The following is a 13,861-nucleotide window of genomic DNA, read 5'->3' as shown; positions in this document are numbered from 1 at the left end:
CGTCCTCTTCCCTTCAGTCTTTTCTATTTCAAACTTTTTCTGGTGGGTGAGGTCAAACTTTTAAAGTATATTTGATGCTTCTCTTTTTCTCATACCCCAGCTTAAAACTATCAGCAAATTCTGTTGGTTTTTCCTTCAAAATACATTAGAATTTAACGACTCATTGCCACACCACTGTTGCCACCCTGGCCCAAACCTCAGCATCTCTCCTCTGGATGATTCCCATAGCTAGCTTCCTTTCTTGTTCCTCATTGTCTGTCCTCAACACAGCAGCCACAGTTGTTTCAAACCTAGATCACAGCATGTTTCTGCACTACCCCAAATCCTTCAGAGTTCTACCATCTCACTCAGAGTAAAAATCAAAGTTCTTAAAATGGTCCACTGGCCTGCCGCATCCAGGCCTGTCCACAGCACTGCCTTGTTTCCCACCTCCTTCTGCTCCACACTGCCTGTTGCTCCAGCTACACGGACCTGGCTCTCTCTCAACATGCGGAGCACACATCTGCTTTAGGCACTCTGCCCAGATACCCTTCCATACAGCACTGCCTGCTGCCTTCCTTTGAGTCATTGCTCCAAGGTCACTTTACCCTGTCATGGACAGCCTCCTCATCTATACCAGGTAACCACGCAACCCCCTTCCCAAAGCATTTACTATCCCCCTGCTATTTTATTTTCTCCATAGCACTTAGCATCTGATACACACACATTGTTTACTCTTTCACCTGATTAAAATGTAAGCTTTGTGAACCTAGAGACTTATTTTCCCTTCTTTACTATATCCCAGTTTTTAAAACAGTTCTTGGCAAGTAGAGTGATCTAAATGAATATTAATCAGATAAATAAATGAATACAGGTATCATTGAATCTGTCTGGAGACACTATCCTCAACAAGACACTGCAGATTGACTAAGGGGTTGACAAAATAAAAAAACACAAAGGTTTGAGATGGTCCTGCACAATTGTAATCTCTTGATTCCAAGATAAAAGTATTTTCTAGAGTTCAGTAATTCATTTAAATCTAATTTGAAAATCGCATTGATTTTACACCCTTCCGGAAGGGCATGTTTCCTATAGAGAAAGCAAGTAGGTGCCATCTAGTGGCAACAAAGGAGATTTGCCTTTGTGTTAACCGGAATGTATTGATTAGCAAAAATTGAAAATGTAGTTCCTGATCCAGAAGCTTATTATCTATGATAGAACAGTTGTGATAGCCATAAGCCCTCAGGGGTACATTTCCCACAGAATATATGGCATTGAAAAAAATGCAGTTCCATTTCTTCTCAATTATTTCTCATTTTTACTTATTAATTTTTGCTTGTTTTCTGGGATCTGACTTCTTTTGTTCTTTTGTTTCTCTTATTGTTTTGTCCTCTACTTATCTATATATGCTTATGTTCATATGATACTGGCCTAGGCATTGAATAGGTAATAAAGGCTCTATCTTCTGGGAATTTATGTTCTAATAAAGACAGTGCCTATGAGGGTAAATATAGAAGAACATGCCTGATCTTGATGCACTGATCTCTTCGGGTCAGATTTCTGCAGCCTGTTGAATCTTTACTGTTGGGTACACTTCCACCATTAGAGGAATGAGCTTTCAGCTGACTTAGCTTGCTGTGTTTCAGAAAGTGACACATATCATTATAGAGGAAAACTAAGAAAGAGAAATACTCATGTCCATGCATGTTGTCAGGAAAGAGAAATTAAGTCTGTTTTTGTCATTCTAACATCCGAAAAACTAGGTCATTTCATTTTTTTGGTAAGTTGAAGTAGAAACTTTTTGGTCCACTTTGGAAGTCTCTGACCTTTCTAGACCAGAGTGGCTGGGATTGCAATTGGGAAATCTGTGCCACTAGAGGGCCTAGACAAGCAAGGTAAGGGTGTTAGGCCCAGAAAAAGACAAACTCTGGGTGCTGACACTCACATTAATGCACACGGCCCTTTCACAGCCAAGTAGATCCAGAGGACAAAAGTTGGACCCGTGGAATTTGACAAGAAAATAGGTTTAATACCAAACATAAACAAACATTTCCAATCAGAGTTTTTCCCAAAGAGATCAAAGTTTTAGTCACCCATTAGTGTATGGGTCCAAGCAGAGACTGGATGACCACCTGCCATATTGTTGAACCTATGAAGATTCTCTGATTCTCTGGAAGGCCTCTTTTTTTCCCTGCCCATGTCAAAATCCTCCCTACTGTTCAATACAGGCCATACCCCACTTCCTTTTTTGGGTACCACGGCTTAAAATCATCTTTCCTATCTCTACCTTTCCTGTCATTTTAAGGGCAGGTCAGCACTTACGTTATGCTACCTGCATTAACGTTTTTTCTCAGTGGTCTCATTTTTTAGCTTTTTAAGTTAATGCTCACCTGCTTGAAGACATGGACCACATTTGACAGCTCTCTTGCTATTGGCCTTGCCATTTCATCTCCTGGGGATTAGTAGTAAGGCTACCAATAATTGCCTCATCTGACTTTTTGTTTTTTTCAGTTTTTTTGTTTGTTTGTTTTTGTTTTTGAGGGCCCTCTGGTGGCAGATTTCCCACTTGGACTGGAAAGGTCCCAGGCTCCCATCTCACTCTCTCGCCCAGGCTGGAGTGCAGTGGCATGATCACGGCCCACTGCAGCCTCATCCTCCCAGGCTGTTATCTGGCTTTTGAGTCCAAGTTGCTTAGACATAGTCTTTTACTGGTATAATTCTTCACGAAGATTTTAGATAAACTAGAATCTTTGTTAAGATTTGTTTCTTTGTTATATTTATACTCATTTAAAAAATCTAATAGTACTGTACTAGCTTTCCTTTTAAATTTTTCATATACCTGATTTCTCTGGAAGTAGGTATAGAAATTGATAATACAACAGTTGGCAGGCCGTTACAGAAATAAAAAAAAACCAGTTTTGCTATTTATGTAGTTATTTTAGTGTTTTTCCCTCTACTGAGGGATTTTTTCTTCTTTCGGTGTTTTAGATTGCAGGTAAATATTTTCTTCAATATAATACTCTATAACTTTTTTCCTTGAGAAATCATCTTTATACAAGTTGATGTGGTATTTTCAATGTATGTTTTTAAGCTAAAATATTCCATATATTATTTATTTTTAACAAATTAATAAAATATCCTCCCAATTTATTTTGCCTTCTGAAGACATGTTTATATAACTTGGCATTCCATCATGATAAAATGGTGATACTGGAAAGGGAAATGCTAACAGGACTCAGAGGTATCCCAGATCTAATGTCTTTAACAATCAGGTGCTGTTGTTTGCTTTATCATTTGGACAGCCACAATTTTCTTTAAATTATTTAATAGGCTAGATGATTTAGGTACTGGTTATAGTATTTAATTGCTTTTCTGAAAATTACCAAATTTAGCATCTGTTGCATTTGTACTGTTTAATATTTCTAAACTATTAATTGTGATTCTTAGTAACTACTGTGTTCTGTTATTATGAGGGATGATGAGAGAATATTGGATACTTTGACTTATAATTAAAGAAACATTTTTTTATAATTATGGCAAAAATGCATGAATTTAAGTTGTGTTTTGTTTTTGTTTTTTTGTAGAATATGCTGAGTTTCTACATTGCAAAGGAAAGAAATTTACAGATTTTGATGAAGTTCGCCATGAGATTGAAGCAGAAACAGATCGTGTGACTGGAATGAATAAAGGCATTTCATCCATACCCATTAATTTACGAGTCTATTCCCCACATGGTAAGTAAAATAATAAAATTCCAAATTCTTCTTCTCAAACATTTTTACTACATTAATTAACACATATCATTTGTACAGAAAATACAAATAGTACTGGGTTTCTAGGGTATCCTTTGGGTACCACCATTAATGTATGGTTCAAAGAGCTCTGAGAACATTTATGGAGAGGCAAGCAGGAGGAGATGACTTTAATAAAAACAATTGAATTGGTCATTACAATTTTTTTCTGTATTTTTATTATAAGCTTTTAGAATTTGAGAAGGGTATGTATGAAAATTCCATTCTTTAATCTTTGCTGAAATCTTAGAGGTACATGTTACTATGGTTGTATTTCTTTTAGCCAAATATAGTCCTATTTATTTTCTTCCTGAGAAATCGGCTATGATTTTTTTTTTCCATCAGACTATTGGTAGAAACTTATACATTAGATAACCAATCCATAATGTGTGTTGGGAAATAGCTTGTATGCTGACTAAATTTTTAGTGGGCAATTTTCATTTCGTATTCTCTACTTAGCTCTATTGCTTTTAAAACAGAATATAAATGACATATGCTCAATTATGACCTTCCAAGGGTACTTGGTGCCAACATTGTTTGTACAGAGAGGTTGGGATGGAGTCATGTTTCACTGACTCTATTTGTACAGCTTTCAGTAAACCCAGGGCACCTCAAATGGCTAACAGCATTCTACTAGGCTAAGTGGTTAACTTTCTATTAAAAAAATGTTAATTTTTAAGGAAAGGGCAAATCTTACCCTGAGAGTTTTTATACCACTTGAAGGCGATGTACAAGACTGGCACATAGCATATGCATTTATCGTTTAGTGTTTTAATTATAACCACCTCATTACAGATATGACAGCTTTCCGAGCAAACTGTTAGGCATGCAAATCAGTGCCTTTCAAATTATGTTAAAGTGATCATTTGGCATAGCACAATCATATCATAAAAATAGAGAAAACTAGCAAAACCATTTTCATTTTATGCTATTTATTCTACATACTTGGGTTGTAGTTGTTCAGATACACAATGTAGAAAGCTGAGCTAAGTGACAAATTATTCTGTATTGTTATCTTTTAGCATCGAAGGTGTATGTAAGACTCTTTATCCTTCCCACACAGTGTTAAATCTAACCCTTATTGATCTACCTGGAATAACTAAAGTGCCCGTGGGAGATCAGCCACCAGATATCGAGTATCAGATCAGAGAAATGATTATGCAGTTCATCACCAGGGAGAACTGTCTGATTTTAGCTGTTACTCCAGCCAACACTGATCTTGCAAACTCAGATGCACTGAAGCTAGCTAAAGAAGTTGATCCTCAAGGTGAGTGTGTGACTACTAAGATAAGAGAGAATTATAAAGTGTCAGGAGTTTTGGTATCTTTAAAGGTAACACAGATTCTCAAGATTCGATTTCATTATAAATAAAATTAGCCATTATTAATGTTGTCAAATCTTTCGTACTTTAAATACAAAATTCAGTATTTAATACTAAAAAATAATAATTTTAGTAAAGATTTACTAAAATACTAAAATTTATATAGTCAAAATCTATATAAATCTAAGAATAATGAGATCTAAGAAAACAGACATTTCTAAGCCTCATGGCCTATGTATTTTAAAAAGTTGATAAAATAAACTTCTGGTACAGTAGAATTCAGATAATCTACTAATTATTATGAGTTGCCTGCATATACTCCCAATGAAAAATCAGATAATCTACTAATTATTATGAGTTGCCTGCATATATTCCTAATGAAAAATCTGTGTTTTTTACTTTGTCTTGTTTCTTTAAAATAGGAAGCTCTATTAATGCATATAAGATATTATTTAGCTTATAATTATTTCGAGAAAAATATAAAAGCAGGGATTTATTTGCTAATGGCATCTTAAAATCCAGAAAAGTTTCTTTATTATGCTGATGTTTTAACTTTTTCTGAGTTGAATAATGACAGTTTATCTTCAGAGACCTCAGTGCTGGCTTCGGTGTGTGTCTGTTTAAAGTGACTGTGGAAGGGCATTCAGTGATGTGTCCTTTCAATATGGAGATGCATGTCTTTAATTCTAGGAATTTTCCTTTTTTGATAATTAATTGCCCCGATTTTCTTTGTTCTTTTTATCTGTAATTATTATTAGCATTAAGAACTCCTGAATGAATCCTTTATTTGAGTCTTTCACTTCTGTAATGTATTTTCTTTGTCTTTCTATTCTACTTTTTGCAAAATTTACTCAACATTTTATCTTCTGCTCTTCTAATTCATTTTAAAAGTTCCAAAAGCATGTACTTACTTAGTGAATGTTATTTTTATTTTTAAAAATAGCATCCTGTTCTTGTTTTCCCAAGTTCAATATTTTTTCTCCAAGGATTTTAGTGAGAGCTTTTTGAAAGTTTTCTTTTGTAATCTACATTGTCTGAGTCCATTGTTTTCTGATTCTTTTTGTCTCTGTCTTTGATGTTAGAGACCTTTTCCAAATATTTGTTGATCTTTTGCTGCTTGTTTGTGCATGAGAGTGGAGCATCAAAAGGCTGATTTATCTACATGAGAGGTATTCTTTGACCAGTGGCTTTTCCCATGAAGTGACTGGGCTGAGAGTTGGCCATTTTGTTAGGAGACTTCTTCAACTGTTAGATTCTATGAGTATTTTCTCCTGTGCTGGTCTGGTGTAAGCCTGATGTCTAGTGTTCTTGGAGCCAAGAGTTGGTGGAGCAGGGGATGGAGTGGGAGGAGGATGGTTTTCACTATTCAGTGAGTACTTTTAATTAATTCCTCTGCTTTCATAATAGCATTCCTGAAAGTCTTCTGGAGTCCAGAGTCCCTCTGGTTCAACTGCTTTTGAAGTATGTCTTCAGTACTCTGCTGAAGTTGAGGAAGGGTAGCTATATGAGTGTGTCCTCTAGGAGCCTTCATCCAATTCTTTAATTTTCAGCTCCTCCAATACCCTAGTGTTCATCTTCCAGTTCTTGGGCCTTTCCAGAATTCTGCAGTGGTAACTGATTTTTTTTTCTTGGTTTCCTCTGCCGTCCCTGAAACTGGGGTTTATAACAAAGTGGGTAGAGGCTCCAAATGGCTAGTGAGGACCATCACCAGGACTCCCTTTCCAGCATCAATGGCTTGGAAGAGTCAGATTATAAACTGGGACTGGAATCCAGTTATAAAAATGGTGCTGAACCATTCCTGTCCTACAGCCTTCTTGTCCCATAGGGGATTGAGCCATGGTTGTCTGATTGGGACAGAGATAGTCCTACTGTTGGAAACCAGCCCAACCCTGTACGTGAGTGCCCCATATCCCGATGGTGGCGAGGGAGTGAGAAAATAAATAAGACAGAGACAAGAGTAGAAGTTCACAGCGTGGGTCCAGGGGTCCAATGTACTCTCACGTGGGGTGATCCACATTGGCATTGAGCTCTGGGCTCCAAGCGCTTTTATTGGGTGCATTATCTTGTTAATCTTGCAGGCTGTGGGGAGGGGGGTTGAGAAGGAAGATGGCCTGGGGAAGAGCATGTGTCTGCATCATTCAATAGCAAATGTAGTTCTTCTAAGAAATGCTAACTAAGGACACTGAGTTTTTACCACCCATTGTCTATCCAGGTGCACTTGCAAAAAGGCACAGTGGATAAGGCGCCATAAGGTCTAACCACACACAGTGATTCAAGGGGCTTTCTTCTCCTGAGCATTGTGGACACAGAGCAATCAGAATTACTTCATATTCTGAGAACATAGGCAGAGCCTGTGGCATTCCAGTTATCTCTGCCCTGCAAGGCTTTCCGGCACTGCAAGCTCCCATCTGCAAAGACCCTCCCCAGTCTTGTGAGCAGAAGTTGCATTCTTTCCCAGACTTCTTGCATAAGCTCTCTTTAGAAGACCCTCACCCTGCGTGAGGACGCAGACCCTATGTTGGGAAGAGATGTGGGACCAAAGCAGCTTTCCTGCCCTTCAACCACACCACAACGTTCCATGGTTTAAAGTACTCTCAGATGGTCTTTACTATAAGTCAGTCTACGGTTACTGCTTGATCTCTGCTTTTATTTTACTACACCATAGTTTGGCATTTTCTTTATTCAATATTTGATCTGTGGCACAAATCTCAGTGTATAAAAAGCAAAGCAAGCTTGTAATCATTTAACTGTAAGTAACCACAAGTCTGCCCCTGGCCATCTTCCTACACCTACCGTCAGTGAATTTTAGTGAGTTCAGGACAGTCACAATCCTGGAGTCCACATGTAGTCCATGTAGAAAAAACAAACTCAGCTTCTCATAATGAAGCAGGAGTGGCTGCAAGAAACAGATTTCTTCAACACCGAACTGGGAAGGAAGAGGTCTTTATTACTGCCGGGAGCCATGCGACAATTTGTCTAAACCACCAAGCTCACCTAACAAAGAGAAGCTCTGCCTTCATATGGCCTTACACTCTAGATATTACACATGAAAGAATCTTAGTTCACAGCCTTAGAAATTACAAGTGAAAGGGTCTTGGGTTTACAGTTTTAGAAATCACATATGAAAGGGTCTTGGGTTTACAGCTTTAGAAAGCACAGATGAAAGGGTCTTGGTCAATGGAGGAGGGGGGTGGGGGTTTGATCTTGTTTAAGTAAAAACAATGTCTTCTGGAGAGATTCCCCCACATCATGCCTGCTATTTACAGGAAGGTGATTTAGGAGGCGCCAATCAGCCAGGCTTTTCTTCTATTGAAATGCAGTGTGGAAGTCAAGGGGGAGGTGATCCTAGATGCCTGGGTCTCCTTCTTCAATATTACACTCTCAGACATGCTTCTGACTCCAGATGTGTGGTGATTTCTGCCCACTGCAAACAAGCAATCAGTTCCTTTCTGCAGCAGACATCAGCTAGGTATCCTTCGATTAAATTCAATTCTGATACTATTTACCTAGAAATAGCATCAGATCATACTGGTTGGAGCTCAGCCCCACAAGACCATTCCCACTGCTAATGCCAGTCACAAGATCCAGGTTGTTTTCCCTGTGCTCTGACTGACCGGCTATAAATTAGGGTTTCTACAACCTTCTTCTTGTGTTCTATTAATTTGCTAGACGGGCTCAAAGAACTCAGAGAAACAGTTTTTTGTTATAAAGAATATTACAAGGGATACAGATGAAGAGATGCATAGGGCAATGTATGAGAAGTGGTGTGGAGCTTCCATGTTCTCTCTGGGCACACCACCCTCTACTGCATGTCCAGCTATCTAGAAGCTCTCCGAACCCAGTCCTTTTTGGACTTTTATGGAAGCTTCATTATATAGACATGACTGATTAAATCTTTAGCTATTGGTGATCAACTTAAACTTCAGCCTCTCATCCCTCCCAGGAGGTCATGCCTGTTCTTTCACATGCTGAAGCTATCCAGGAGCTGCCAGCCACTCATCAACCCATTCATTAGCCTACAAAAAAGATACTTATCACTTTGAAGATTCCAAGGACTTTAGGAGTTGTATGCTAGGGAATAGGGATAAAGATTAAAAATGCATATCACAATATGACAATCCAGATGAAGCTTCATGGAGGAGTGCAAATGAGATCATTCAGTCCCTGATTTCTCTTTCATTCTACCTTGGTTCAGCCTCCTTGAAATTGTTTCTTTTTTAAGATAAACTCTTTTCATAGGTGACAAGATGGCTATAGATGTCCTGCTTCACATCCTCAAATCTAGTAGAAGAAAAGCCATTGGAGAATATTTTATTTTTGTGTACTATGAATTTTATAAGAAATATAAACTAGGCCAGGCGCAGTGGCTCACGCCTGTAATCCAAGCACTTTGGAGGCCAAGGCAGGTGGATAACCTGAGGTTGGGAGTTCAAGACCAGCCTGACCAACATGGTGAAACCCCATCTTTAAAAAATAAATAAATAAATAAATAATAATAATAATAAAAGAAATATAAACTAAAAAAATTGGCCAACTAACGAATCCTGTAAAGTGATTTCTTAAAATTGGTTTAACATATTCATGTTATATTTTACCCCTTTGTACACATTGGGAATATTAATGGGCAGTAACTACATCTCATTCCTCAGGCTTTTCAAAAGAAGATTCAGTTATGACTTAAAATAATAACTCATGTGACTGCAAATCATTAGGTGAGAGCAATGAATGTTTGTGGAGGGAGTCATCAGTTTGCCAGAAAGGAATCCATCTCCACAATGTCATTGCCAGTATATACGATGTGTTGTTATAGCATAAGGAAAATACAGCATTGACTCTCAGTCAGGAGTATGTCTTTTTATGCCACAAATCTACTCCAAAAAGTTAAATGAGATTAAAAAAAGAAAACTATCATAGGCTCAGCTTATTTACAAGCTCATTTTTATTATATGATACTTAGAAACGGTCATTTAAATGTTCATGAACTTACCTAAAATAATCTTCTTTTTTTGTGGATCATTAGAACTGCTGCTCCACCATTTACAAACCCTCCTTAACCTCCCCCCCTTTTTTTTGAGACAGAGTCTCACTCTGTCACCCAGGCTGGAGTACAGTGGTGTGATCTCGGCTCACTGCAACCTCCACCTCCTGGGTTCAAGATATTCTCCTGCCTCAGCCTCCTGAGTAGCTGGGATTACAGGTGCATGCCACTATGCCTGGCTAATTTCTGTATTTTTAGTAGAGACCAGGTTTCACCATGTTGGTTAGGCTGGTCTCAAACTCCTGACCTCATGATTGCCCTCCTCAGCCTCTCAAAGTGCTGGGATTATAGGCGTGAACCACCATGCCTGGTCCATCCCTAATTTTTATATCCTATATATGGTGGTCCGGAGAGGAGACTTTTGAAAGTTTTGGTAGGATACTTTGGCAGAAACAAAGAAAACATTCAATACCATGTTATGCTATCATCTTCTTGTCTGCTAATTCCTGAATATAATTCCTAGGAAGTACAGACAAATCTGCTGCCCAAGGGCTCTTATTAAGTAGGATTGTCTTTTTGTTACTAAAAGTTGCTTGCTTATCTCAAGATGTATTTGTTTTTACATCCCAGTTTTAATTTTCAAACTTGAAAACCCTGAAAAATAACTGAAGAGTTTACATGGTGATCTATCCTGAGACTTTAGCTGGTACTAAAGAATCACTGAGTCTCTGAATGAAGAGTGTGAATCCTTGCCCAAACAAATAAGATTTACATTGTATATTTTTATTTGGTGGTAAAAATAAAATAAAATAGAGGAAGAAAGTTGCTGTACACTCAAACCAGGACTTAGTACAACTCCAGCCTAAAATACGTCATATAGGGATATGGCGTATTGGGGTGGACAAAGCGTTGCTTTTATATGCCCTCTTGTGTCCACCTAGTCATTCTGTGACTAAGTATCTGATTCAAAGGTCTACTTTTCCTCATATTTAAAATTTTTATACTTTTTTAAAAAAGCAGTGGCTTCAACTTTGATTATTTAGGAGTGTTTTGCTTAATTCCACATATTCATGAATTTCCCAAATTTATTTCTGTTATTGATTTCTAATTTCATTAAATCAGAGAACATACCTTGTATCATTTCAGTTTTAAAAAACTTATTGAGACTAGTTTTATGTCCTAATATGTGGTCTCTTCTGGAGAATATTCCATGTGAATTTGAGAAAGATGTGTATTCTGTTGTTGGTGGCTAGAATGTTCTGAAGATGTTTGTTAGGTCTAATTGGTTTATAGTGTTGTTCAGATCTTCAGTTTCCTTGCTGATCTTCTGTCTGGTTATTCTACCTACTACAAAAATGGTATATCAAAGTCTCCAACTATTATTGATGAATTTTCTATTTCTCCCTTTAATTGTGTCAGTTTTTGATTGATTTATTTGGGGCTCCGTATTTAGGTACACTTATGTTTGTTGAAATTGTTATGTCCTATTCATGGATTGTTTTTTAAAAAATCATTATGAATGTTCTTTATCTCTAGTGACAATTTTTGTCTTAAAGCATATTTTGTCTGATATTAGTACAGCCACTCCAGCTCTCATTGGTTATTGTTTACCTGATATACCTTTTTCCATTCTTTACTTTTAACTTATTTTTTAAAAAGAAGGCTGGGCGCGGTGGCTCAAGCCTGTAATCCCAGCACTTTGGGAGGCCAAGGCAGGCGGATCAACAGGTCAAGAGATCGAGACCATCCTGGCCAACATGGTGAAACCCTGTCTCTACTAAAAATACAAAAATTAGCTGGGTGTGGTGGCGTGCACTGGTAGTCCCAGCTACTCGGGAGGCTGAGGCAGGAGAATTGCTTGAACCCGGGAGGTGGAGGTTGCAGTGAGCCAAGATTGTGCCACTGCACTCCAGCCTGGTGCCTGGCGACAGAGCAAGACTCTGTCTCAGAAAAAAAAAAAAAGAAAGGTACACTTAGAAGATGGCCAAGTGAGCGGCTTCAGAGGTCAAGTGCCTCAATTTATTTGTATCTTTGAATATAAAACGTGTCTTTTATTATATATTAGTATGTGTATCTACCTTTTGATTGGACTGTATGATTCATTTACATTTCATTTAGTTACTGATAAGATAGAATTTATATGTGTTGTTTTCCCATTTGTTTTGTGTATGTCCTATGTCTTTTTGTTTCTCTGTTTCTTGGTTACTATCTCCTTTTGTGTTAAATATTTATTTTCTAGTATATATTTTTAATTCCTTTGTCATTTATTTTATTTTATTTTTTGTTATTTTCTTAGTGGTTGCCATAGGATTATAATTAACAACTTAATTTATAACAATCTAGTTTGAATTAACATCAACTAATTTCAATAATATACAACATTTTGCTCCTATATAGCTCCAGTCCCCCCTTTCCTATGTGCTATTATTGTCATACAAATTACAACTTTATACATTACATACCTATCAACACAGAAATATAATTACTGCTTTATATGATTTTCTTTTAAATCAGATATGAGAAAACGGAATTACAAACAAAAATACGTTTATATATTTCTTGTAGCCATGTCTGCCAGTAAGGGATTCTCTTGGTTTTTGCTTATCTTGGAATGTCTTAATTTCTCCTTAAAATTTGAAGGAGAATTTTTACGTAAAGTTTTTTCCTTTCCTCAATTTCACTGTGTCATCCCACTACCATCTGACCTCTATGGTCAAAATTCAGCTGTTAATCTCATTGAGGATCCCTGGAACATGATTTTCTTCTCTCTTGCTGCTTTCAAGATTCTCTGATTTTTGTTGTTTGGCAGTTCGATTATGATATCTGTAGCTACAGATCTTGCTGAGTTTATCCTACTTGGAGTTTGTGGACCTTCTTGGATGTGCAGATTAATGCTTTTTAAATCAAATTTGAGAACTTTTCAGCCATTATTTCTTCAACTGTTCTTTCTTCCTCTTTCTTTCCTCCTCTCTTTCTGAGAATCATGTTATATGTATGTTGGTATGTATGTTGGTATGGTGTTCCCACAAATGTCTGAGACTTTGTTCACGTTTCTTCATTCTTTCCTTTGTCTTTCTTTTCCTTAGACTGGGAGGAACAATCTCAATTGATCTGTCCTCGAGTTTGCTGATTCTTTCTGCCTATTCAGATCTGCTATTAAATCTCTATAGTGAATTTTTATTTCAGTTATTTTATGTAGATTTTCTATTTGGTTACTTTTTAAAAAAATAATTTCTGTCTCTTTACTAATATTCTGTATTTGGTGAAACATTATTCTTATATGTTCTTTTTGTTCTTTAGATTTTTTTTTTAGTTTTTAAAACATATTTAAAATAGATGATTTAAAGTCTTAATTACTTTCTCTAGTAATTTCAATTTCTGGGCTTTTTCAGGGACCATTTCTATTGACTGCATATTTTCTTTTGTACTTTCTTTGCATATCTTAACTTTTTTTTATTGAAAGTGAGATATTTAAATAATGTGATGTGGCAGCACTAGAAGTCAGATTTCTCTCTCGCCGCCAGTTTCTTTCTTTTTTTTCTTTTTTGCTGTTTATTGTTGTTGCTGCAGGTACTGTTTATTTGGTTACTAATTTTCATGAACCAGTTCTGGAAGTCTATATTCTTTGTTGTGTTTGGCCACTTTCTTTGCTCAGTTTTTTCTTTTAGTGGCCAGTTACTTACTGGACAGAGATTTTCTTCAATCCAGAGCCAGTAAATCTCTATACATTCACCGAAGCTCTCAATGTGCATATTGGGGCATGGTTTCAATGCTCAGGCAGATTCACTGACA

The 13,861-nt window shown here is 37.0% G+C and overlaps 1 protein-coding gene across 18 annotated transcripts in view; it reads left to right on the top strand.

Annotated features, from left to right (window-relative positions):
* The window catches only part of DNM3 (dynamin 3), a 551,570-nt gene that overhangs the window by 159,606 nt on the left and 378,103 nt on the right, over positions 1-13,861 (top strand). For all 18 annotated transcript variants that reach the window (XR_013529537.1, XR_013529540.1, XR_013529536.1 and 15 more), the window contains exons 3-4: positions 3,564-3,713; positions 4,834-5,037. Coding sequence is in view for 12 of the 18 variants with exons in the window: in XM_035280126.3 (XP_035136017.1) it covers positions 3,564-3,713; positions 4,834-5,037 (354 nt within the window). In the remaining 6 variants the exon portion in view is untranslated. The remainder of the gene's footprint in view (positions 1-3,563; positions 3,714-4,833; positions 5,038-13,861) is intronic.

The sequence above is a fragment of the Callithrix jacchus genome, chromosome 18 (assembly GCF_049354715.1).
Source record: "Callithrix jacchus isolate 240 chromosome 18, calJac240_pri, whole genome shotgun sequence".
Taxonomy (NCBI): Eukaryota; Metazoa; Chordata; class Mammalia; order Primates; family Cebidae; genus Callithrix; species Callithrix jacchus.
The sequence above is the reverse complement of the archived record's forward strand: the minus strand, read 5'-3'. Positions and strand labels throughout refer to the sequence as shown.